The 27,059-nt window shown below is 38.5% G+C and overlaps 1 protein-coding gene across 1 annotated transcript; it reads left to right on the top strand.

The window, feature by feature from the left end:
- Window positions 1–3,957: 3,957 nt before the first annotated feature.
- NPBWR1 (neuropeptides B and W receptor 1) lies at window positions 3,958–4,998 on the top strand. Its single transcript, XM_033126673.1, has one exon. The coding sequence runs from the start codon at window positions 3,958–3,960 to the stop codon at window positions 4,936–4,938; it is 981 nt and encodes a 326-aa protein (XP_032982564.1). The 3' UTR covers window positions 4,939–4,998.
- Window positions 4,999–27,059: the final 22,061 nt, after the last annotated feature.

Here is a 27,059-nt window from a genome sequence, read left to right as displayed (position 1 = left end):
ACAGTAAGACAGGGAACCACTTTTCCAATAAATACAGTGGAAACAAAAATAGAACTGTTGAAATAAAATAAGTGAAAATCTAGAATTTCATAGCCAGTGAAACATCTTTCACATATGAAGGGGAAATAAAGAAATTTCAGGCCAATAAACAACAACAACAGTAAGAGTTTATCACCTGAAGAACAGCACTTAAAATATAAGGGAATTCTTTAATTATAAGGAAAAGGAATCAGGAAGACCAGAAATATAGTATGTGGGTACACATAAAAGCATATTGACTATTTAAAACAACAATAGTAATGTTCTGTAGGGTTTAAAGTACATACAGATTTAGAATACATGTTAACAGTAACACAAAAAGAATAAATTAAGTTTAAGTGTGCTTGCATTGTTAGGAAGGTTGTAAAAGTAATAATTTAGACTAGACATTGAAAAGTCAAGGCTACATATTGTAATGTCTACATAGGATACCTCTAAAAAACAATAAAAGCATGTAGAAATAATAAGTTAATGAAATAAATGAAGCTGTATATTAAAAAAAATCAAATTTTAATCCAAAGGAATGTAAGAAAGGAGACAAGGGATAGAAATGAGATAGAAGAAGTAGGAAACAAAGGATAATATATTATATATATCCTAATGTTATCTATAACTTCATTAAATTTATTATGAGCCAAATACTCCAATTCAAAGACAAATAATTGTCAGACTGGATTACAAAACTTTTATAATGCTTATATGGAACATATCTGAAGCATAAAAACACAGGAAAGGTGTAAAGTAAAAGGATTTAACAAAAGGTATTCCATGATAATATTAAGAGAAATACAATTGGTATACCTGTAATAATATAAAACAAAGGAGACTACATACAGCAAGAAGTAGTAATTCAGCTAAAGAAGGATATTTTATAATGATAAAAGAGTCCATTCCACAGAAAAATATAACAATCTTAAGTTTGTGTGCACCTAATAAAACAGCATCAAATTATGTATTAAAGCCTACAGAATTAAAAGTATAGAGAATCCACAAACTATAACTGTCATTTTTAACACCTCTCTCAGTAACTGATAAAACAATCAGATAAAAATATTAGAAGAAAGATGTAAGCAACACAATAATAAATTGGACTAGTTGACAAAATGTAGAGTTTTGCACCTAACAAACGTAGAGCACACATTATTTTCAAGAATACATGAAATACTTGGAAAAATAATAATATACTGGGCAATGTTTCAATAAATGTGAATGAATTGAGACCAAATTGAGTATGTTTTCTGTCCGTAGTGTAATTAAGCCAGAAATCAATAATTGAAAAGCTAGAAAATCTCCAAATATTAGAAAATTAAGCAACTATATCATTTATATGTATATATACATATGCATACACTTATGTGCATTATATGTGATATACAATCCTTTTTATTTCACTTAACATTAGATGATGTTTTTTTCACATATTTTTCTTCATGGACATAACTTAAGACTTTCCTGTCATTTTCTTCATACAAAGCATGAAACTGCAGGGAAGCTACAATTATGTGATTCCAATTTAAAGAGAGGATTGAGTGGGTAAAGGAAAACTGTTGTATTTCTGCCCCCAGAGCCAAAGACAGGATACTTCCAGTCTTTTTCTCAGTATCTCAGTCCCTCTCATCCAAAAATGCATCATAAAGGACCAAAAATGCACTTTATTCAGACTTTTGCTTGCCTTTGTGGGAGGGATGTTTATTAGAGGGAAGCAGGATAGAATCCTGTGTTTTAATTTGCTGACTTTTCCAAAGGGAGGGTGGAGAAAGAAAATAGGAATTAGAGAGAAATAATATTTAGTGTATTTCATCCATTCCTCAAAGGTGAGGTGCCCAGTCAGTTCCGCTTTAGACAGGAGGAACTGGAAACTCTGTGAGATAGTGACATAGGAGCCCAGGTTGGCCCCTGCCTGCTCTGCCTCACTTTTGCCGGCAACAGCGCTGCGACTGCTGGGTAATTCTTCTTAGGGGCAGAATCCAGACTGTGTGTTGAACAACTTACAACATTTTATGAAACACAAGGCTTTCAGAAGCAGTTCGTCTTTGTTAATAAAGTCATTACTTATATATATATTTTAGAAAGACTATTATTTGTTACTAACAATCTTGTAATTTTTTGAAGACCAGAGTATTAGAAAATGGGTGATTTGCATTTTAAAATTGCATTCACTTTCCCCTTCTGTATAGCAATGCAATATGAATGTAATTTGAAATTTAAAATTAGATTAGCCAATTAGGGGTATGGTGTTTAAAAAATGGAATGGGACCGTCAACTGCATTGTTCTCATTTGAAAATACACTCTAGCTTTGATTTCCTTAAATTTAATTCTTAACAGGAGAGCTTTTTATTAATTCAAATGGAGTGAGGTTACACTACTGTAAGGAAGAAAATAATTCCGTAACTTTATTTATTTATTTATTTATTTATTGTTAAAATTTATTGGGGTGACAATGGCTAGCAAAATTACATAGGCTTCAAGTGTACAATTCTGTAATACAACATCTATGGTATACATCACATTGTTCACCTCTGAGAATCAGTTCTCCTTCCATCACCATATATTTGACCCCATCTACCCTTCTATACCACCCCGCTCCCCATCATAATGTTTTCAAGGCTCATCCATGCTGTAGCACGTATCACTATTTCATTCATTTTTATAGCTATATAATATTCCATTGTACAAATATACCACATTTTGTTCATCTATTCATCAATTGATGGACATTTGGATTGTTTCCACTGTTTTTCTTTTAGTTTCAGGTGTACAAAACAATGCAATAGTTAGACATTTCGCCCCTCACAAAGTGGAAACCCCTCTCCCCCAATCTATTGCCCCTCTGACATCGTATATATCTATTACAATTCCAGTGACTCTATTTCCTATGCTATACTCCATATGCTGTATGTATGTATATGTGTGTGTGTGTGTGTGTGTGTATATATATATATATATATATATATAATTATAGTTGACATGCAGCATTATTCAGCTTCAGCTTTAGATGTATAGTGCAGTGGTTAAGCATCTACAGTCTATGAAGTGGTCTCCCTAATAATACATGTTCCCATCTGACACCCTACAAAATCTTTACAACATTATTGATTATATTCCCCAAACTGAAATAATTTTTGAGTAATGCTGTCCTCTGTTCCACCGCTGTTTCATTTGGAGTTGGAATGGTGGGGGCCACAGTCAGATCAGCAAAGCAGTTGGGGCTGCACCACCTCTAAGCTTCCCCGCCCTCCTGCGGGATCCACAAAAGAGCGAGTTGTCGCCCTCCTGGAGTCTGAAGGCCAACACTCAGCGGGCTGCCATCGGGGCCTCCCCAGCAACGTGCGTCCTCTTCTCCCGATCGCTCCAGAAAAGGCAGACGCTTTCCCAGCCAGGTGAGGTCGAGATTGTTGTTGAGCTTGCTGTTACCCAGGGCGCAGAGCACCTAGGGTGACCGACGCTTGCTTGCCATTGCAGAATTGGGGGGATGACCCGGGTCAGCCAAGGGTGTCCTAAAACAGGGGAGATGGGTATTTTTCCTAAAGAAAGTAAAGGCTCTTCTCTCTATCACTTAGTTTAATGTATTCAACTGGTTAGAATAAGATTTCAACAGGTAGCAGAGCGATCACATGGGGCAGCTTTGGGAAGCCGCGCCACCGCCCGGGCCCCCGCCCCATCTTGCACCTCTCCCTAAAGTTGCAAGTAGACGAGCCTAATCTGTGCTTTTTACTCGGCTTTCCAGCCGCCGGAGTCCGTGGCGACAGTGGGCTAAAAGGGCTGTCAGGAACGCGTCTCCCCCAGGCCAGAGAAGGGCTTCGAGCGCCACTGCGAGCGCCGCAGCAAGTTCGTGCTGACGCTGGCTTAGGAACCGCAGAGCCTCGCAGGGTGGCGGTGGAGCAAGCGGAATCGCTCACCCTCCTACCCTCGCTGAGATGCACAACGCGTCGTACTCGGAGCTGGGGCTCTTCAACGCGTCGCGCCCCGACCCTGCGCTGGGATGCGCCAACGAGTGGAGCCCTCTGCCGCCGCCGCTGGCCGTGGCCGTGCCAGTCGTCTACGCGGTGATCTGCACCGTAGGACTGGCGGGCAACTCTGCAGTACTGTACGTGCTGCTGCGGGCGCCGCGTAAGAAGACTGTCACCAACCTGTTTATTCTCAACCTGGCCATCGCTGACGAGCTCTTCACTCTCGTGCTGCCCATTAATATCGCGGACTTCCTGCTGCGGCAGTGGCCCTTCGGGGAGATCATGTGCAAGCTCATCTTGGCCATCGACCAGTGCAATACCTTCTCCAGCCTCTACTTCCTTACGGTCATGAGCGCCAACCGCTACCTCGTGGTGCTGGCCACTGCAGAGTCGCGCCGTGTGACCGGGCGCACTTACGGCGCCGCCCGCGCCGTGAGCCTGGCCGTATGGGGGCTTGTGACACTCGTCGTGCTGCCTTTCGCGGTCTTCGCCGGGCTGGACGACGACCAGGGCCGGCGCCAGGGCGTATTGGTCTTCCCGCAGCCCGAGGCCTTCTGGTGGCAGGCGAGCCGTCTCTACACGCTTGTACTAGGCTTTGCCATCCCGGTGTCCACCATCTGCGTCCTCTATATCGCCCTACTCTGCCGGCTGCGCCCTATACGCCTCGATAGTCACGCCAAGGCTCTGGACCGCGCTAAGAAGCGAGTGACATTTTTGGTGGTTGCGATCCTGGCCGTGTGCCTCCTCTGCTGGACGCCTTACCACCTGAGCACCGTGGTGGCGCTCACCATCGATCTTCCACAGACGCCGCTGGTCATCACGGTCTCCTACTTCATCACCAGCTTGAGCTATGCCAATAGCTGCCTCAATCCTTTCCTATTCGCTTTCCTGGACGATAGCTTCCGCAGGAGTCTTCGCCAGATGCTAGCGTGCCGCGCTGCCGCCTGAAACCCCCGCGCACCCCGCTCGCCCATCCCGGCACCGGCAGCCCTGCGGCTCTCGGAGTTCTGTCCCTGACCCACAATCTCCCAGACACTCCAGCTTCAAAACTTGTTGCAGATTCTAGGGCTCCGCCTCAGACCTAGTGAATCTGACGCACTGTGGGTGCACTCTAACTTTGAATTTGCCAGGCCTTTAGGGTGATAGAAGAGCACGCGGAGTGTGAGGACCGTTGCGGCTGAGAACACACACTGACTGCTTCCTAATGCCAAAGGGCACCGAGGTGACCCTGAACTTGACATGGGAGGGGAGTAAAGGGAGAGGAGGAAGGCAGAACTGCTGGGAACCCCCTTCCCGTCCCCTATTTCCCTCTCTCCCAAGCCGTGCGCAACCCCGGCTTTAGGTGGACACCTCCACGCTATGACGCGGTGAAGCCGGAGGACGCAGTGGTTGCCCCGCCGGAGGCAGCTCCGCGCTTGCCTCTGTACTTTGCTTCGGTTTTTAGCAGAGACTGACCGTGCTTTGCCCAAGCTGGGAAACAGCCGGCCAGGTCCCCTAATCCTTCTCCGAGTGCTCTAACAGATGGAGAAGAGGGTCAAGGCTCGTGCGTTCCTCGCCCACTTCTCCCAGGTGCGAAAGGATGGCTGACGAGAGAGGGAGAGAAGTAGGAGGGAGGCTGTGTGTGTATGTGTAGCAGAGGCATCGGTGGAGGGGGCTGGAGCTTGGCTTTGACTCCCTACAGTATTGATAAGACTAGCGATGATTTCCCCTTCGTGTTCCAGCTCCTTTCTTTACATTTCCCCTTCTTACCCCTGCAGTTACCAGAAAAACGCTCCAAGACCCAGGCTCTGGGGGACTCAGCTTGCTTCCCTCGAGAAAGGCCAGGAGACAGTTTCCCAGCCTCGCAATTGTGGCGTCCCCCTGGGGAGCCAGATGCCCAGCGCCTAGCGTACTAAAATAGATCACTGTTTTTGCAGTTGAGCGCGCCAGCTAACCTGCTCTTTACACTACCTGCTTACTAGTCATCGCTTCTTTCTATCCCCACTCCCCTTTGCTGTCCGGGACCTCTCCGAAAGTCTTGAACCAGTTCGTTGCAATTCTTTGTGTATTGTTTTTCAGGACTGAGAACTTTATGAATACATATGTCCTAACCTCACACATTTCTGTGAGGAGAAAATGAGATTAAAGAGAAATGTGTATTCATTCTTTCATTCCCTTTCTCCTGGTATTCTTCATCCCTTTCACCTTAAGGAGAGCCAGGAAGCTAAAATGACTATCGCCCTCATATTTCTCTCTCCTGAATTTCTTTCCACAGGGAGCTATATATGGATTATGTATGTCTTATTCCGTAGTCCCAGGCAGCCCCTGGTAGTCAAGTGAACATAATACCTCCTTCTGGAATCACAAGGGAAACCGGAAGCACCATGGTTTGTTTGTTTGTTTGTTTGTTTGTTTATCTTCACTTATGGGAAATGAAAGTTAATGAAGAGAGGACTGACACCTGGGTTTGCCCAACCATCTGCAGTTTAAGACTCAGATGTGAGAGCAGAGCTTTAACTAGACGATGGTCATTGATTATAGTTTTTTAAATGGTACTTTTTCTTTGGGATGTATTCCAAACAGGAATGAAAATTTCTAAAAGTGTTTGCTTCCTATGACTCGGTGTTAAGTATGAGTGAGAGTATTAGTGTCACCAGCTAGTTTTGTTTACTTAATTTGATGGGAATCAATCAATTGCTTAATTATTTAGGTTCAAAATACCTTTTTAAAAATATGTGGAAGGGAAAAACTATCACTTGGGTGGGAGAATGCAAATCCCATCTCTGATTTGGGTGAATGAGAATTGCTTCTTTAGCCTCAAAGTTATTAGGAATAATGAGACAATTGATAGTTATCAGTTTAGAAAATGTAAATTTAGAAACCTCCTTACATTGGGTGATTGGTAATAGTTGATAAAAGTTGTTCAAAATACAGTTTTTCATCTCCAATGCATTTTGAATGATGGACATCATGGCATTTGAAGAGTCCTGGGCTAGTGGGCCTCAGAGGCCTCTTGGAATTCACTGCAGTATCTTTCAAATTTCTTGGAAATATTTTATGAATTTTCTTTATGACTCAAAAATTATTTTATGATTCCTTAGTAATTCTTAAAAATTAAAGCTTTAATCTTAGAGTAACTGTTGTATCATATAAGGTGATGAACAAAGAGTAAAGTGGCCACAAGCAGAACCAGATGCAATCATCTGGATTTGAAACCCCATCTGTCCTTATAAAATCAGTAACTGTACTTTGACATTCTTTGGACAAAGATGGGGAAAATAGAGTGATGATCCATGTGTCTACTGCATCACCCCTACCACAGATCAACCTGGAACTGCCTAGGAATTTTTGGATAGGACTGCTGGAAAAACACACGAACCAACATTGCTGTGTTGTCTACAGAAAGCATAAGGATTGGCATCCTAGTGTGGCACATGTTTGATTAAATAGGACTCAGTAGTTCAGTTTCACCCTGGCTTTCTAAATCATTGGATAAACGGTTGTGTCATTATTTCTGGATTGTTGCCTTCATATTAGCATGGAAAAGTCCAGATTGTATGTCTCAGACTTCCTTTTTATATCTTAGGTCCTAAGTAGAATAAATATGCAGTAGCTATGTAAAAGTAGAATGTCTTTGGATCATTGTATTGCAAAGGTTTTAACACTGTGTTGAATCCCTGCAGTCTTTATGTATGTGTTGAATTATTGCAGTCTTCATGTAAACTGTGTTATTTAAAAATATATATTTGGTTTTAGTAAAGTTATGCAATGTATGTGTTTAGGCTTTCTTTTGAGCATGCAAAAACACTGCTAGTCCACATTGAGAGGAGCTCAGTTTAAAATGAGAGCTGAAACATTCTGTGTGATAGGTGAATATTCTATTGCCTGAGAACATGGAATCCATAATTCAATCACTTTAGTGTATATGCAGTATTAATTTTTTATAATAAATAGTGTCTTATGGAAAAGTTATCTAATGGATAATCAGTGAATAAATAGAAGTATTTGACAGGACAAAATTAAGAATGAAATTTCTCCCCTTTATTTTGGTTGATTGTGAAAATTATGTGTAAGTGCTGATTAGCACAAAAACTCTAGAACATATGCTGGGCAGAAAAAGGATGATAAGCTTTTATCATATAATCACAAACCTCATTTCCTGAATATTTGAGCAGCTTACTTGGAGGTTGAGAAGAGAAGAGATTGCTTATTAGCATACACATTACTGTTCTAGCTAACAGTAACCACAGATGTGGCACAAATATATGCGAGGTAAAGGCTCTAATCGGAAAAGCCCACATGATTAGTAAAAACTCTCCTTTCCTCAGCAGCATGCTGGGAAGACAACAACGAACAATATCCCACCATGGATAGAAATCACCTATGATTATTCATGTTAAATAAGAGACTGGAGAATGTTTCACATAATGGTCTTATATTAGGGCAGATTTGGGTCTGGCATTTTGGTCCCCAATATATATAGAGAGTATTGACTGGACAGATAGTTTTCCAGGTAGTTCACCAAAAGAGGGTTGATTTGGGAAAAGAAGAAGGCAAAACCATCGCAGCCGTGTGAGAACATGCTCCTGTGGCTGGCCACCAGGTGCAAAAAGTAACTGTCCTCCCAAGATGGCCCCCATATATATATCCTTCCCCTAGGAAGTTGGAACCGTAAAGTTTTAACAGGAAGTCGGGACTAGATGAACAGGAAGCTCAGCTCCATCCATAGACCTCCCAGTTCTTGGATTAGTTTTCTTAAATTGCCAGTTCACTTTTATCAAGAGAAAGTGAGATATAAGGAAGAGGATTGATTTGGCCAGCCCCACAAAGACCCATCACAACCAATCAGAGCCATGTGTTTCCTCTTCTAGGAATCATCTCATCCTATTCCAACAGAGATGAAATTGGTTGCAATGTATAATTTGGAATTATTAGATCATAGAAAACATTGATGTCTTTGAAATATTTAATGGATCAAGCAGTACATACTGTACCTATTTATTATTTTACAAAATAAAACTTTAGTTCTAACTCAGTCTTGAAAGTGTGTGGTGTTGTTAAAGTTTATATAAGAAGAAAAATTCCTTGACCAGGGGTGATTGCACTCTGATCAAATAGAAAAATACCAGTACGTTGTAATCTGCATGCTTTATGCATATGGAGTTGTGCTCCAGGGCATACCATTTATGTAAAATAGAGTGTTAATGGCACCTCTGTTTCTATAGAACAGAGTTTTGCAATGGATAACATTGTCCTTGAATTTAGAGCAAGAGACTTTTTTAAAAAAAAAAAATACCATATCTCATAAGGTTACAAGAATACATACCACATAAATTAACAGAAAAAAAGATGAAAAAAGGAAGACATCTCTTAGAAACTTGTGGGAAACTGCATGCGTCCCACAAGTCAGAACAGGTTTTCTCTTTTGACAAATACCTACTGGCAGTGAGAGTAGATTATATTGCCCACAAAGGCCTCAAATGCCGTTCTGCACTCAGACCAGAGGCCCCAGTGGATCACGGCTCGCATCTTTCTGTGAAATCTGGATCCTCTGACAAACACTGTGTGACCAGTAGAGGCATCCTGAGGCTGAGTCAGTGACTATAGTAACTAGATTAGTGTACACCACGAAAAGAGTGAATGGAATTCAGTGTCGAATTGTTTATGGTCAGCAATGTAAGAGAGATGGTTAGTGTTCCCAAAGATAGGGACTTAGGATTTATGGCTATTAAATAGTAAATGACAAAATACATATTGTAAGTGGTTCATCCATTTGACAAATTCATTTACTTTAAACAGCAGTGAATTATCAGAAGACTACTCAGTATAGGCTATATTAATGAAGCAATCACATTAGAAAGATGTTTATACTCAGTGAGTGAAAAAGAAGTGGTTGAATTAATTCTATTTGTTATTCTCAGTAGGAGGAACCAAATTGATAAGTCTACATGAGCTAGGTTTATTCTGTACTTCTGTACTACTTAAGGCATAAAAGATGGACTTGCCTGCCACCTTAAGGATGACTTAGTTGCAGCTCTGCCTGCTTTTTCAAAAAATTATAATATACTCAGAAAAATGATTTTTCTTCACTTTCTGGGTTCCTATCTTTCTGTAGGTTTCCTAATCATCATTTCTAATGGCATAATATTTCCGGAAACTAAAAATATAATAACCATTACTATTTCTCTATTACTGTTCCTTTATTATTGTTACTTAAGATATTTTTTCTTATTACTATAATGGGTATTTTCATCTTTATGCATAAGTTTCATCTTTCTTTTATTTGTATTATTTCCTTCAGTATGGCTAGAAATGGAATTACTCTCTCACTTTCTTACATCTAAGCCTTGAAGCTCTTACATTTTCCCCTTCTTCCTCCTATCATGTGAAGGAAGAGTCTCCCCAGTCAAACATCAATCACACTGAGTGTGCTCTCCATTCTTTCTCTTCTCACCTTTTCAATGGCTTATTCCTTTGGCTATTCCCATTCTCCCCTAAATTATCCACATCCAGCTTGTACTACACAATGTTTATTGGCATTCAAACATTCTAATATCTTCAACAATGAAAAAAAAAAAAAAAAGCTTCCTTAAACTCTTCTTTGCAGATGAATGCTAGCTAAGAAATGTAGAAGGAATGATAGCATTAAAAAAGCCAAAATTTTGCAGTTCGAATGTCAACAACTATGTAGTATTGATTCAAGAAAGGCTTATCAATGGATACCAAAACTACTGAGTGAAAGATTTATTGGAAACAAGGGTATTTTCATGGTGCCAAAATATCACCCCAAAGATTGCTTGCTAATTGCAAGGGTAAAGACATAACTAGAAATCTTGTTGGATTGTCTAGTAACCCAATTTAGTCTAGTAACCCAATTAATGACAAGAAAACCTGACATTATGTGCTATGCACTACACACACACACACACACACACACACACACATACTGTGCACTGTAATATATACAGGACCACTGTGGTGTATTTAACTGTAACTTTGTCAATCATTCGACTAACTTCTGGGTAACAGAGAAAAACTAAGGATAGAGGAATAGGGAAAAGAATGCCATAAAGAAATAATCACACAAATCTAGAATATGGGATAATTCTATAAGGCAACTGTCTTGCTGAATTTTTCAAAAAGTCAATGTGACACACCAACAAGAGATGAGAAAAAATGTTCTAGATTAAAAGAACCTGAAGAAAAATAATAATTAAAGATAATGCATACAACTTGACTGGATCCTGATTTGAAATACCAGCTATAAAAATAACTTTCAGAAACAATTGGAGGAAATTTGAATATGGATTGGATTTTAGAAATTATTAAGGATTTTTAAAAAAGATCCTTAATTGTGATAAGGGTATTTTGGTTATATAACAGAATTTATCTATTAGGATATGAAGACATAAACATTTAGGGGTGAATCATGATATCTGTCATTTACTTTCAAACTATTTGGCAAACTATCTAAAATATTTGTATGTGTGTATGTCTGTATGTGTGTATGTGTATCTATAAAAACAAAACAAATACATAAAAATATTTAAAGTTAGAGGAGAAACAGGTGCTCATTGTACTTTTCTTTCAATTGTTCTATATGTTTAAACAGTTTCATAAAATTTTCTGTATGTTTACTTTTCATACTTTTTCTGTGTGTTTATACACCTTTTGTGGAAAGAAAATACAGACTTATGCACATAAAGAATAAATAGTCTTTGACCACATGTATCCTCTAAATTTATTTATCCTTCATCTCTACAACCCTTTACAGTCAGTCTTGAAAGAGTTGAACCGTATTTTGTCTAAACTTCCTATCTCTTGCCCACTTGCAGGGCACTCTAATCTTAGCTCCCACATACTGTCAACCCAACCTTCTTGGTACTCCTCTTTTTTAATTTGACCTTAGAGGTTGGCATCCCTCAGTTCTAGTTTTCCTTTCTTTACACACTTTCTGCCAGTGATCTGAAACAAATCTGAGGTGTCAAATACCTTGAATTCACTGAGAATGCCCAGATTTCCTGTCCATCAAACATTTTCTCTGATCTTTAGACTTGCATGTCTAACTTCTACTTAACATTCTTTACTTGGCTATCTCAAAACAATCTTATGCATAACAACCCTTAAACAGTACATTTGTTTCCCTACCCACAGGCGCACCCCAAACTTGTACCTTCCACTCTCCCTTTGTCTATCTGTAGCTCTATCTGGATGTTTGTTTTTAGTTTCTTTCTCTTTCTCTGCCCCTGTATCCAGTTTACCAGCAGGGGCTTTTGATCTACCTTTAAAGTAGATCTTGAATAAGTACTCAATGCTCTGCTTTCTCACCCTAACCCTCTTTCTCTTCCCTCTTCTCTTTCTACAATCTCCTAACTGAAGTGATCCTAGCACAAGCCATTACCATTTTGAGCCAGCATGGCTGAAACACGCTTTTAACTGATATTCTGACTTCGACCCTTGCTTCTCTTTAATCCACTCTCCATTTAGCACCAAGGGTGAGCCTATTAACATATACGTTGTTTTGTTCAGTGCCTTGAATATACCTCACAGATTTTCATTGCAGTTTGAGTTATATGAAAATTCCTTACCATGTTCTAGAGGGAATTGCATGATTCCACTATACTTCATCCCGTGGCCACTTTAGCTTCACTCGCCATACCCAGTGGCAGGCCTACACCATGCCTATATGGCTAACACTCTCCACTGCAGTGTCCACACCCACTCTTTGCTTTGCCTGTAATGCCTCCCCAGCTCTTACATGGCTAATCCCTTGTCATCCTTGAGGTAAACTTAAATTTTATCTCCTTAGGAAGAAGATATTGCTACCTGCTGTTATTATCTATATGACTACTTGTTTGTTTTTGATACAACTTCTAGGTAATTTATTTCCTTGACTTTTCTCTGTTTTTTCCCCTGCAATGTGAGCACCCTGAGGTCAGGTATTGTGCTTCCTGAGTTCTCACTGAATCCTTGACAGGTAAAAAGAATCTGACACACAATTGTGTTAGATTAATTAAACAAGGAGGCCATTAGACTGAGGTGACTCTAATGTCTTAGTAGCCTACATAAACAAACCAAAATGTAACCCTGTAAATGCCTCAAGGATAAGGAATCCAAACATAGATAACGTCATACAAATGGTGACCTGAAGTAAGCCTTTTGAAATCTCCCCTGGAATTTACAACAAATTGAACAACTGTAATTCCACAAAGAACTCCCTGTACAGCAGACAGGCAACACTAAGAGACGTGCAACTGAAATAATCTGAAGGTGGGCAATTGGGTGAGCAGGGAAGAAAGGAAGTGGGAAGTGTGGAGACGTGGGCTGCATGTGCACAGACCACAGACCAGAGCTCGGAGCTTTGAGCTCCCTGCATTCTGGAACTACAGCAGCCTTTGGGGAGGGAAGGATTCAGACTGCTAATGCTCCCCTTATGGCCCACAGTCCTGCCTGAAGGATAAGGATATAATACAGATGAACCCGACACTCATGGCAGAGACTTCGGAGCAAAAACCTAGGGAAGAAAGGTGAAAACAGGTTTAAGCCTTCACTGCTGAGCAGAGAATGGAAGGCTTAGACACGGAGCCTAGTCATCCTACCCTCACCCTCCCAGAGCTCACCCCACAATACCTTCCCAGTGCTAGAAGTGGAAGGTAGCAGTGTCAGATCAAAAGAACAGAATTATCGCAGTTCTGAGAAATGCAGCCTGCAGACACAGAATCACAGTCCACTGGCAGCGAAAGGAAGGGAGACTTGGATGCAGGAATGGCTGTGCTGGTGATCGCCTCAATTTTCTGGGCCACTGATCACAACTCACCCCACCTCCCCTCGACCTGTCTGAGTGATTCCCTGCAGGGGTAACTAGAGCTGCTGAAACACACTGGTCCTGAATCTGGTGCAGGAAGAGCTTCAGAACTTCAGAAGTGCTCCACATCCCCCAACAGAGGTGGTGCCCTGAGACCCAGGCAACATGCTCACAGAGGAGAAGCCCACTTTCCAGGGAATCCCCAGAGTGTGTGAGAAGCCAGAACAGTGCAGAGAAAATATAACACTACAACATGAGAGAGAATTAAAGGATGCAGTTGAAAAGAAAATAAAACATTCTACCAACATCTACTGGAAAGCAAAGGAAAGACCTCTTCCTTCCAAGTTGTTGCAGAATACATTCCTGTAGATGCCTAGGAAGAGAAATAACAATTCAATAATTGCCATGAATAACCAATGTAACAAGGCAGCTAAGAAAGAAAATGAAAAGTCTCCAGAAAATGAACTTAAAGACATGAAAATATTTGACTTAAAGGACAGAGAATTCAAGATTGCAGTTCTGAAAAAACTCAATGAGATGTAAGAAAATACAGAAAGGCAGTTTAAAGCTCAGAAACACAATCAAAGAACAACATGAACATTTTACCAAAGAGATTGAAATTTTAAAAAAGAACCAAATAGAATTTCTGCAGATTAAGAACTCAATAAAAGAAATGAAGAATGAAATAGCCAGCTTAGGTAGTGGAGTTGACCAGATGGAGGAAAGAATCAGTGACATTGAAGATAGAAATCTGGAAATGACACAGATAGAAGAAGAGAGAGACTTGAGAGTTAAAAGAAATGAAAGAATTCAACAAGAACTTTCTCACTCCATCAAAAAACTCAATATAAGACTAATGGGCGTACCAGAAAGAGAAGAAAGGGAGAAGGGAATAGAGAGTTTATTCAAACAAATAATCAATGAGAACTTCCTAAGTTTGTGGAAAGAATTGGACCCTCTAATCCAAGAAGAAATAGAACACCTACAAGTCCAACAGGCCTTCTCCAAGGCACATTGTATTGAAGCTGTCAAAAACTAAAGACAAAGAATCCTCAAGGCAGCCAGGGAAAAGAAGAGTGTAAACTACAACTGAAAGCCCATTAGGTTATCATCAGATTTTTCAGCAGAAACTCTGCAAGCCAGGAAGGAGTGGAATCAAATATTCAAACTATTGAAAAAGAAAAGTTATGAACCAAGAATAATGTATCCAGTAAAGATATTCTTTAGATATGAAGGAGGAATAAAGACCTTTCCAGAGATACAGAAGCTGACAGAATTTTCTAGCACATGATCTGCACTACAATAAATATTGAAGGCGGTTATTCAACCAGCATATATAGGGATAATTTATGAAAACAAAAACATAAAACGGGTGAGAGTGAACGTCTGAACCAGCATAAGGCAATGGAGAAAGTAAGCATGCTGAACAAAATGGAACACTCTAAATATGAAACTTTCTTTTACATAAACTTAATGATAACAATTCAAAACAAATCCAGAACTGAAATATATAACATAATAAAAGAAGAAACAGGTGAAAAATCATGGAATACCACCACACTGAAATAATAGACAGCAACAAAAATGCAAAAAAACAATGGAAATGCAGTGCTATCAGAAAACAAAAGATAGAAAGATGGGAAATCCTCACATATCAATAACCACCCAAATGTAAGTAGACTAAACTCACAATAAAAAGGCACAGAGTAGCAGATTCAATCAAAAAACTGAATCCAAACATATGCTGTCTCCAAGAGACACATCTAAGCTACAAGGACAAATAGAGACTCAAAGTGAAAGGGTGGAAATTGGCACTCCAAGCAAATGGTATCAAGAGAAAAGCAAGTGTATTCATGCTGATATCAACTGAAACAGACTTCAGGATAATAAAAATATCAGGAGAAAAAGATGGAAATTTCATAATGATAAAGGGACTATACAACAAGAAGACATAAGAGTCATCAATATTTATGCCCCTAATCAAGGAGCACTGAAATATACTAAGCAATACTAACAGAACTAAAGGGAGAAATTGACCAAAACACAATTATAGTAGGGGACCAAATACAACATTGAAAGCTATGGTAGATCCTCCAAACTGAAAATAAATAAAGAAGTATCAGCTCCAAAAGACACATTAGATGAAATGGACATAATTTACATTTATAGAGCACTTCATTCTAGAACATCAGACTATACATTCTTTTCTAGTGTACATGGAAGATTCTCAAGGATAGACCATATATCGGAACATAAAAATAGCCTCTGCAAATTTAAGAAGACTGAAATCATCCCAAGCATATTCTCTGATAACAAGGCTTTGAAATAGGATATCAACTACAAAAGGAAGGTAGGAAAAAGCATAAATATGTGGAGACTAAACAACATACTTTTAAATAATGATTGGGTAGAAGAAGAAATAAGAGGAGAGATGAAAAGATACATAGAAACAAAAGAGAATGAAAATACATCCTACCAAAATTTTTGGGATGCAGCGAAAGCAGTGTTAAGAGGGAAATTTATATCATTACAGGCTTATCTCTAGAAACAAGAAAAATCCCAGATAAACAATCTCACGTTACACCTTAAAAATAGAAAAAGAAGGAAAATAAAATGAAACCCAAAGTCAGGAGAAGGAAGGAAATAATAAAAATCACAGCAGAACTAAATGAAATAGAGAACAAAAAGACAATAGAAAAAATTAATGCGACAAAAAGCTGGTTCTTTGAAAAGATTAATAAATTGACACACCTTTAGCTAGACTCACCAGATAAAAAGAAAACAGACAAAAATAAACAAAATTAGAAATGAAAAACGGGAAGTTATCATGGATGACACAGAAATACAAGGATCATCCAAGAATAACATGAAGGATTCTATGCAACCAAACTCAATAACCTAGAAGAAATGAACAAAAGAGAATGAAACATAGAGGCTTCCTAAGCTAAATCATGAAGAATTCTAAAATCTAAATACAATGATCACCAGTAAGGAAATTGAATCAGTCATCAGAAACCTTCCCAAAAGCAAAAGTCCGGAACCATATGGTTTCACTAGTAAATTCTACCACACATTCAAAGAGGATCTAATAACTGTCCTACTCAAACTCTTCCAAAAATGGAAGAAGAAACAATACTCCCTAACTCATTTTGTGCCACCAACTTTACCTTGATACCAAAACCTGGTAAGGGTAACAGAACCAAAAGGAAAACTACAGACCAATATGTCTGATGAATACAGATGCAAAAATCCTAAACAAAATTCTAGCAAATTGAATACAACAATGCATTAGAAAGATTATACAGCACAATCAAGTTGGGTTTATCCTAGGAGCACAAGGATGGTTCAACATATGCAAATAGATCAATGTGATACACCACATAAACCAGATAAAGGACAAACATCATATATCAATAGACGCAGAGAAAGCATTTGACAAGCAATTATGCGTAAAACACAATACAATAGGTATAGAAGGAAAATACCTTAACATAATAAAGGCCATATATGACAAACCCTCAGCTAAAATCATAATTAATCGTGAAAAACTGAAGCCTTTACTCTACATTCAGAAACACAACAGGGCTGTTGCTTATCACTTCTGCTTTTGAACACAGTATTGGAAGTCCTAGCCAGAGCAATCAGGCAAGAGAAAGAAAAAAAGGCATTCAAATTGGGAATGAAGAAGTTAAATTGTGACTTTTTGCAGATGACATTATGCTATATATAAGAAACCCTAAAGAATCCACCAAAAAGTTATTAGGTACAATAAACGAATACAGTAAAGTTGCTGACTACAAAATCAACGCACAAAAGTACATTGCATTCCTATATACTAACTTTGAAATCTCAAAAAAAAAAAAATTAAAAAAAAATTCCTTTGCAATTGCAACAAAAAGAATTAAATACCTAGGAATAAACTTAGGATGTGAAAGACCTATATACTGAAAACTATAAGACATTTTTAAAAGAATTTGAAAAAGCCACAAAGAAATGGAAAGGTATTCCATTTCATGGATTTGAAGAATCAACATAGTTAAAATGGCCACATTACCCAAAGCAATATACAGATTAAATGCAATCCCCATTACAATCCCAATGGCATTTTTAAAAGAAATAGAACAAAAATCATCAGAATTGTATGGAACCACAAAAGACCCCGAAGAGCCAAAGCAATCCTAAGAAAAAAGAACGATGCTGGAGGTATCGTAATCCCTGTCTTCAGCTTCTACGACAGGGCAACAATAATCAAAACAGTATGGTATTGGCAGAAAAACAGACACACAGATCGATGGAATAGAATTGAGAACCTGGAAATAAACCCACATAAATATGTACAGATAACGTTTGACAAAGAAGCCAAAAACATAATGGAGAAAAGACAGCCTCTTCAATACATGGTGCTGGGAGAGTTGGAAAGCCACATGCAAAAGAATGAAATTAGACTGCTATCTGTCACCATGTACCAAAATTAACTTAAAAGGGATCAAAGACCTAAACATAAGACCTGAAACAATGAACTGCATATTGATAACATAGGGTTCAAAGAGCATTTCATGAATTTGATTCCAAAGGCAAGGGAACTAAAAGCTAAAATAGGGGCCAGCCTGGTGGCTCATGCGGTTAGAGCTCCTAACTCCGAAAGCTGCCAGTTCGATTGAGGGCCAGTGGGCTCTCAAACACAAGGTTGCCGGTTCAACTCCTTGAGTCCTGCAAGGGATGGTGGGCAGCGCCCCCTGCAAATAAGATTGAACATGGCACCTTGAGCTGAGCTGCCTGCCGCTGAGCTCCCGGATGGCTCAGTTGTTGGTTGGAGCCCATCCTCTCAACCACAAGTTTGCTGGTTCGACTCCCGCAAGGTATGGTGGGCTGTGCCCCCTGCAACTAGAAAATGGCAACTGGACCTGGAGCTGAGCTGCGCCCTCCACAACTAAGACTGAAAGGACAACAACTTGAAGCTGAATGGCATCCTCCACAACTAAGATTGAAAGAACAACAGCTTGACTTGGAAAAAAGGCCTGGAAGTACACATTGTTCCCCAATAAAATCTTTAAAAAAAAAGCTAAAATAAATCAATAGGACTATATCAAACTTAAAAGCTTCTGCACCTCAAAAGAAACCATCGACAAAATAAAGAGTCAACCAACTGAATGGGAGATTTTTGCAAACAACACCTCCATTAAGGGGCTAATATTCAAAATATATAAAAAACTCAAAACTCAACAGCAAAAAAACAAATGATCCAATTAAAAAATAGGCAGAGGACCTGAAGAGTCATTTCCCCAAAGAGGACATATAAATGGCAAATAGACATATGAAAAAAATGCTCAACATCACTAATCATCAGAGAAATGCAAATAAAAACCACAATGAGATATCACCTCACCCCAGTTAGAATGTCTATCATCAAGAAGACAAATAGTAACAAGTGTTGGAGAGGCTTTGGAGAAAAAGGAACACTCATACACTGTTGCTGGGAATGCAGATTGGTCCAGCCCTTATGGAAGGCAGTGCGGATGTTTCTCAAAAAATTAAGAATAGACTTACCATATAACCCAGGAATCCCTCTCATGGGTATCTACCCAAAACATCTGTAAACATTTATTCATAATGACTTGTGTGCTCCAATGTTCATTGCAGCTTTATTTACAGTGGCCAAAACATGGAAACAACCAAAGTGTTCTTCAAGAGATGATTGGATAAAGATTTTGTAGTATGTATACACAATGGAATACTATTCTGCCATGAAAAGAAAGATGACATAGTGCCATTTGCGACAACATGGATGGATCTTGAGATTATTATGGTAAGCAAAATAAGTCAGACAGAAAAAGCCTAGAACCGTGTGATTTCACTGATATGTGGGATATAAAACTGAAAACAACAAAAGAACAAGAAAAACAAATGAAGAAACAGAAACTCATAGGCACGGACAATAGTTTAGTGGTTACCAGAGGGTAAGGGAGGATAGGGGTGGTAGATGAGAATAAAGGGGATCAAATACATGGTGATGGAATTATAACTGACTCTGGGTGCTGAACACACAATGGAACATATAAATTATGTATTACAGAATTGTACACTTGAAATCTATGTGACTTTACTAACAATTGTCACCGCAATAAACTTTAATTTAAAAAAGAAAGAAAAAAAAAGAAATCCAAACATAAGGACAACCCATCACAAATAGCCAGCTTGATTTTTCCAAATACTGTAACCCTTAAGCTATAGTCAATCACAGAATTTCCTTGCTTTGCTTCCATGTCTTCTCTGTAAAAGTCTTTCCCCTAGCCCTCTTGGAGGAGTGCTCCTAACCACTTCTGTTTTTTTCTCAAATAAACTCTTAAAAATTTAAATATGCCTTAGTTTATCCTTTCCCCTTAGTTTTATTGAGATATAATTGACATACAGCACTGTATTAGCTCAAGGTGTACAGCGTGATTTGACTTAGACACATTGTGGAATGATTACCACAAAAGTTTAGTTAACATTCATCATTTCACATAGTGACAAAGAAAAAAGAAAAAGAAAAAAATGTGTTTTTCTTTGTGATGAGAACTCTTAGGATTTACTCTCTTAACCACTTTCAAATATACCGTATATATCTTTGTTAAGTATAATAATCACGTTGTACGTTACATCCTAGTACTTATACAATTAGTAACTGGAAGTTTGTACATTTTAACCACTTTTTTTCAGTTCCACCTTCCCATACCCCCACACCCCATTTCTGATAACCACAAATCATATCTCTTTCTCTATAAGTTTTTTCTTTTCTTTTGATTAGATTCCACATGTAAGTTAGATTTATAGTATTTGTCTTTCTTTATTTGACTTATTTCAGTTAGCATAATGCCCTCAAGATCCATTTATGCTATCACAAATGGCAGGATTTTCTTTTTTATGGCTGAACAATTATATATACATATATAATTATATGTATAATATATAATATATACGTATAAAATTTTATATATATATATAATTTTCTATGTATATATCATATATTATATATATATTCTTTATCCGTTCATCCATCCATGGACACAGCTTCCATGTCTTGGTTATTGTAAATAATGTGCTATAAACATGGGGGTGCAGATATCTCTTTAACATAGTGTTTTTGTTACCTTTGGATATATTCATAGAAGTGAATTGCTGAATTATATGGTAGTTGTATTTTTAATTTTTTTGAGGAACCTCTATTCTGTTTTCCATAGTGGCTGTACCAGTTTACAATCATATCAACAGTGCACAGTCGTTCCCTTTTCTTCAGATCCTAACCAGCATTAGTTATCTCTTGTATTTTTCATACCATTCATTCTAATAGGTGTAAAGTGATATCTCATTTTGGTTTTGATTACATTTTCCCTAATGATTAGTGATGTTGAACACCTCTTCATGTACCTGTTGGCCATTTTTATATCTTTTTGTTTTTAATTTTTTAAATTAGTTTCAGGTGTACAAAGCAACATAATAGTGAGACATTTAAACCCCTCATAAAGTGATAATCCACCCCTCAAGCAACTACCCATCTGACATCTTATATAGCTCTTACAATACCATCAACTATCGTCAATATGTTGTATTCCACATCCAGTGACTATAAAAATACCTATATTTAGTTATAGTTGACATTCAATATTATTCTACTTCACCTCTTCAGGTGTATAGTGCATTGTTCAGGCATTTACACAATCTATGACATAATCCTACTGATAAGTCCAGTGCCCATCTGGCACCTTATATGATCTTTACAACATTGTTGATTATATTACCCAAAGTGTATTAACTATCAATTTGTATTTCTTAATGCCTTCACCTTTTTCACCCAGCCCCCAACCCCATTCCCGTTTGTCACCCTGATAAATCTAGGACCTATCTGGCACCATACCTAGTTATTACAATATTATTGACTATATTTCTTATGCTATACCCTACATCCCCATGACTACTGCATAACACCCAATTTGTTCTTCTTAATCCCTTCCCCTTTCACCCATTGTTAACCCCCCTCTCATCTTAAAGAAGTCCCTCTAAGAGTCTTTGTAATACTGGTTTGGTGGTGATGAACTCCTTCAGCTTTTTCTTGTCTGGGAAGCTCATTATCTGTCCTTCAATTCTAAATGACAGCCTTGCTGAGTAGAGCAATCTTGGTTGTATGTCGTTGCTTTTCCTCACTTAAAATATTTCCTGCCACTCCCTTCTTGCCTGCAAAGTTTCTGTTGAGGAATCAGCTGACAGTCTATGGGGGCTCCCTTGTAGGTAACAAACTGCTTTTCTCTTGCTGCTTTTAAGATTCTCTCTTTGTATTTAACCTTTTGCATTTTAATTATGATGTGTCTCAGTGTTGGCCTTTTTGGGTTTGTCTTGTTTGGAACTCTGTCAGTTTCCTGAGCTTGGATGTCTATTTCTTTCACCAGGCTAAGGAAGTTTTCTGTCATTATTTCTTCAAATAGGTTTTCAATTCCTCACTCTCTCTCTTCTCCTTGTGGTACCCCTATAATGCAAATATTGGTATGCTTGATATTGTCCCAGAATCCCCTTAAACTCTCCTCAATTTTTTGGATTCTTTTTTCTTTTTGCTATTCTGGTTGTGTGTTTTCTACTATCTTATCTTCTACATTACTGGTTGAATCCTCTGCTTCATCTAATCTACTGTTGAATCCCTGTAATATATTCTTCATTTCCATTATTGTATTTTTTATTTCTGACTGGTTCTTTTTTTATGATTTTCATCTCCATTTTTATGCTTCCTATCTCTCTATTGAAGTTTCCCTTGAGATCATGAAACGTTCTTATAACCAGTGTTTGGAACTCTACGTTATAGATTGCTTATCTCAGATTCACTTATTTCTTTTCCTGGAGTTTTATTCTGTTCTTTTATTTGGGACATGTTTCTTTGTCTCCCCATTTTGGATGCCTCCCTGTGTTTGTTTCTATGTATTAGGTAGAGCTGCTATGTCTTCCAATCTTATTAGAATGGCCTTATGTAGTTGGTGTGCTGTGGGGTCTAGTGGTGCAGTCTTTCTGGTCACCTGAGCCATGTGCTCCAAGTGTGTCCCTTGTGTGGGTTGTGTGTGTCCTCCTCTTGTTGTTGAGCCTTGGTTGATAATTGCACATCAGTGTGAGAGACTGATGCTTGGGCTCACTGGTTGTGAGTACTGGCTTTGACTACAGTGGAAGAGTTGTGGTGCAGGGACTAAGCCTATGGCTCCAACTCATTTTGAAGCCAGCCACTAGGGAGACCAGCCCTCAGACCATGTTGGAGGGGATCCACTGTAGGTCTACTTAAGCCACAACCTGTACTCACCTGGACCACCCAGTGGGACCTAGAAAGAAATCCCCAGAAGGCTACTGCCTGTGTTGTGCTTGGAAGTGCCTTGAGAGGCCAAGCCATGAACCAAGGCAGGCTGCCACTTGTGCCAGCTTAGGGCTGCTCAGCCAGAGGCACAGGACACTCAAGCCAGATGCTGCTGGTCTGGGTTCCACAAATTTTGAGAGACCCTAGGAAAGTTTGAAGTTTGAGCCAAGGCAGGTGGTCTGCATGAAAAAGCCACTGGAAGCAGCCTGGGTGTACCTGAAAGTTGGGCGGGACCACGTCTCAAATCTCCAGGGCATGGTGAACTAATGACAGAGATTCAGAAATTGTGTCCACCTGTTTTCGCACATGGGAAAGGGGGAGGTCTCAACAAAGAAACAATGGCCTCCACCACTTCTCCTGTCCAGGAGATAGCCACCTCTCCAGCCCCTGTCCCAAGCCAGACAACTCAATTCCCCACCATTTATTTGTCCCTGACACCTTTCCAGCTGCAGCCCAGCACTGGAGCTCAGAACGAGTGATTCCATTGGTGAGTAAGTCTGCACACAGTCCCTTTAACAGGAGTGCCTAGGAGAGCAGCCACCCTCCATCTCACTCAGTCATAATCTCCATTGCTTTTCACAGCCAGAAATTATGGGGACTTCTCTCTCTGGCACGGGAACCCTGGGCTGGAGTGGGGCTGGGATCTTTGGCCCTTATAAGGGATGGAGAGGGACCCCTACAGCTAAAATAGCTGTCCCGATCTTTAATGGTCACATGCAGGTGTGGGACCAGCCTGTTCTACATTTCTACCAGTCTGGAGGTAGCTTCTTCTGCACGTCCTTAGTTGAAAGGCTTCAGTTCAGCTTGATTTTTAGGATATTCTCAATAATGGTTGTTTTGTAGATTAGTTGTAATTTTGATGTGGTTGTGAGAAAAGATAAACTGTGCCATCTTGGTTGTTCTTGTATATCTTCTTTGAAAAAAATGTCTATTCAGGTACTTTACCCATTTTTTTTTCTGCCCCTCATTTTATTTTCAATAAAACCAAATTTCTGATAACAAAATATGCATAAAATATTTTCTTTGTTACTTCTTTTTTTATATATGGGTATAAGTGTTTGTTTTTTTATTCGTTTCAGGTATACAAAAACAATGCAATAGTTAGACATTTCACCCCTCACTAAGTGATAACCCCCTTCTCCAATCTATTGTCCTTCTTATATCCTATATATTTATTACAATTCCATTGATTCTATTCCCTATGCTATACTCCATATCCCATGACCATATATATATATAAAATTATAGTTGACATACTGTATTATTCAGCTCCAGCTTCAGGTGGATAGTGCAGTTGTCAAGCATCTACACTGTCCATGAAATGGTCTCCCTAATAAGACATGTGCCCTTAGGACACCCTACCAAATCTTTACAATCTTATTCATTATATTCCCCAAACTGTCTTTCATATTCCTGTACAATACTGTAGTTACCAATTTATGCTGTCTAATCCCTTCCCCTTCTCCCTCATCCTCACTGCCCTCCCATCTAGCAGCCATCAGTTTTTCCTCTATATCTCTGAGACTATTTCTTTGACTTTGCTCATTTATTCAGTTCTTTAAATTCCACATATATAAGTGAGGTCATATGGTATTTGTCTTTCTCCATCTCACTTATTTCGCTTAGCATAATGTTCTCTAGGTCCATCCATATTGTTGCAAATGGTAACATTTCATTCTTCTTTATAGTCAAGTAATACTCCATTGTATAAATGTACCAGTATCTTAATCCAGTCGTATACCGATTGGCGTTTCGGTTGTTTCCAAGTTTTAGCTATTGTAAATAGTGCTGCAATAAATACAGGGGTGCATATATTTTTTTGAATTAGCATCTTGGATTTCTCTGCATAGATACTTAGTAAGAGTGGAATTGCTGGGTTAGTTCCATTTCCAGTTCTTTGAGATACCTCCATACTGATTTCCACAGTGGCTGCACCAATCTGCAATCCCACCAACAGTGTGCCAGGGTTCCCTTTCCTCCACAACTTCGCCAGTACTTGTTTGTTGATTTATTGATGATAGCCATTCTGACTGGAGTGAAATGGTATCCCATTGTGGTTTATATTAGCATTTCTCTGATGATTAGTGAAGTTGAGCATTTTTTCATATGTCTGTTAGCCATCTGTATGTCCTCTTTAGAGAAATGTCTGTTCATGTTCTCTGCTCATTTTTTTATTGGGCTGCTTGTTTTTTGGATGTTGAGCTGAATGAATGTTTTATAAATTTTGGATATTAACCCCTTATCAGATGTATCATTGACAAATATCTTCTCCCATTCTTTAGGCTGCGTTTTTGTTTTATTGATGGTTTCATTTTCTGTGAAAAAACTTTTAAGTTTGATCTAATTTCATGTTTATTTTTTCTTTTACTTCTTTTGCCCAAAGGGGATATATCACTAAAAATATTACTCAGGGTAATGTCTGCAAATTTACTCTCTACATTTTCTTCTAGAAATTTCATAGTTTTGGGTCTTACATTTAAGTCTAATCCATTTTGAATTTGTTCTCATATATGGTGTAAGGAGGTGGTCCAGTTCATTATTTTTGCATGTGTCAGTCCAGTTTTCCCAGCACCATTTATTAAATAAACTGTCTTTACCCCAGTGTAAATTCTTGCTTCCATTGTCACAGATTAAATGACCATGTATGAATGGCTTTTTTTCTGGGCTCTCTATTCTGTTCCATTCATCTATGTGTCTGTTTTTATACCAGTACCATATTGTTTGATTACTATAGCCTTGTAGCATGATGTGATATTGGGTAGCGTGATACCTCCCTCTTGGTTCTTATTTCTCAAGATTGGCGTGGCTATTTGGGGTCTTTTATGACTCCATATAAATTTTAGGATTATGTGTTCTATTTCTGAGAAAAATGTCATTGGTAGTTTGATAAGAATTCTGTTGAATCGTTACATTGCCTTAGGTAGTATTGACATTCTAACTATAATAATTCTTCCTATCCATGAACATGGTATATGTTTCCATTTTTTGTCTCCTTGATTTTTCTCTTCAGTGTCTTATAATTTTCTGAGTACAGGTCTTCTATTTCTTTGGTTAAATTGATTCCTAGATATCTTTTTGGTTCTGAAGCAATTGTAAATGGGATTGATTTCTTGATTTCTCCTGATAGTTTATTATTGGTGTATACAAATGTATATAAACTGATTTCTGAATATTAATTTTGAATCCTGTTACTTTACTAAATTCAGTTATCAGTTCTAATAGTTTTTTTTGGTGAAGTCTTTGGGGTTCTCTATACAAAGTACCATGTCATCTGCATATAAAGGCAATTTTACTTCCTCCTTTCCAATTTGGATGTCTTTTATTTCTTTTTCTTGCCTGATTACTGTGGCTAGAACTTCTAGAACTATATTGAACAAAAATGGTGAAACTGGGCAGCATTGTCTTGTTCCTGATCTTATGGGGAAAGGTTTTAGCCTTTCCCCATTGAGTAAGATGTTTGTTAGCTGTGGGTTTATCATATAGAGCCTTTATTATGTTGAGATATGACCCTTCTATTCCTACTTTGCTAAGAGTTTTTATCATAAATCGTTGCTGGATTTTGTCAAATGCCTTTCTGCATCTATTGATATTATCATATGATTTTTATTTTTCATTTTGCTAATGAGGTGTATCAGATTAATTGATTTGTGGATATTGAACCAACCTTGCATACCAGGAATAAATCTCCCTTGATCGTGGTGTATAATCTTTTTAATGTGTTGCTGAATCCGGTTTGCTAGTATTTCATTGAGGAATTTTGTGTCTATGTTCATTAAGGATATATCAGCCTGAAGTTTTCTTTTTCTGTAATGTCTTTGTCTGGTTTTGGTCTCCGAGGAATAGTGGCCTCATAAAATGAGCGTGGGAGCCTTCCCTCTTTCTGGATTTTTTGGAATCGTTTGAGGAGAATAGATGCTAATT

Source organism: Rhinolophus ferrumequinum, chromosome 14, assembly GCF_004115265.2.
Source record: "Rhinolophus ferrumequinum isolate MPI-CBG mRhiFer1 chromosome 14, mRhiFer1_v1.p, whole genome shotgun sequence".
Lineage (NCBI taxonomy): Eukaryota > Metazoa > Chordata > Mammalia > Chiroptera > Rhinolophidae > Rhinolophus > Rhinolophus ferrumequinum.
Note: the sequence above shows the minus strand (reverse complement) of the source record. Positions and strands in the feature narration are given on the sequence as shown.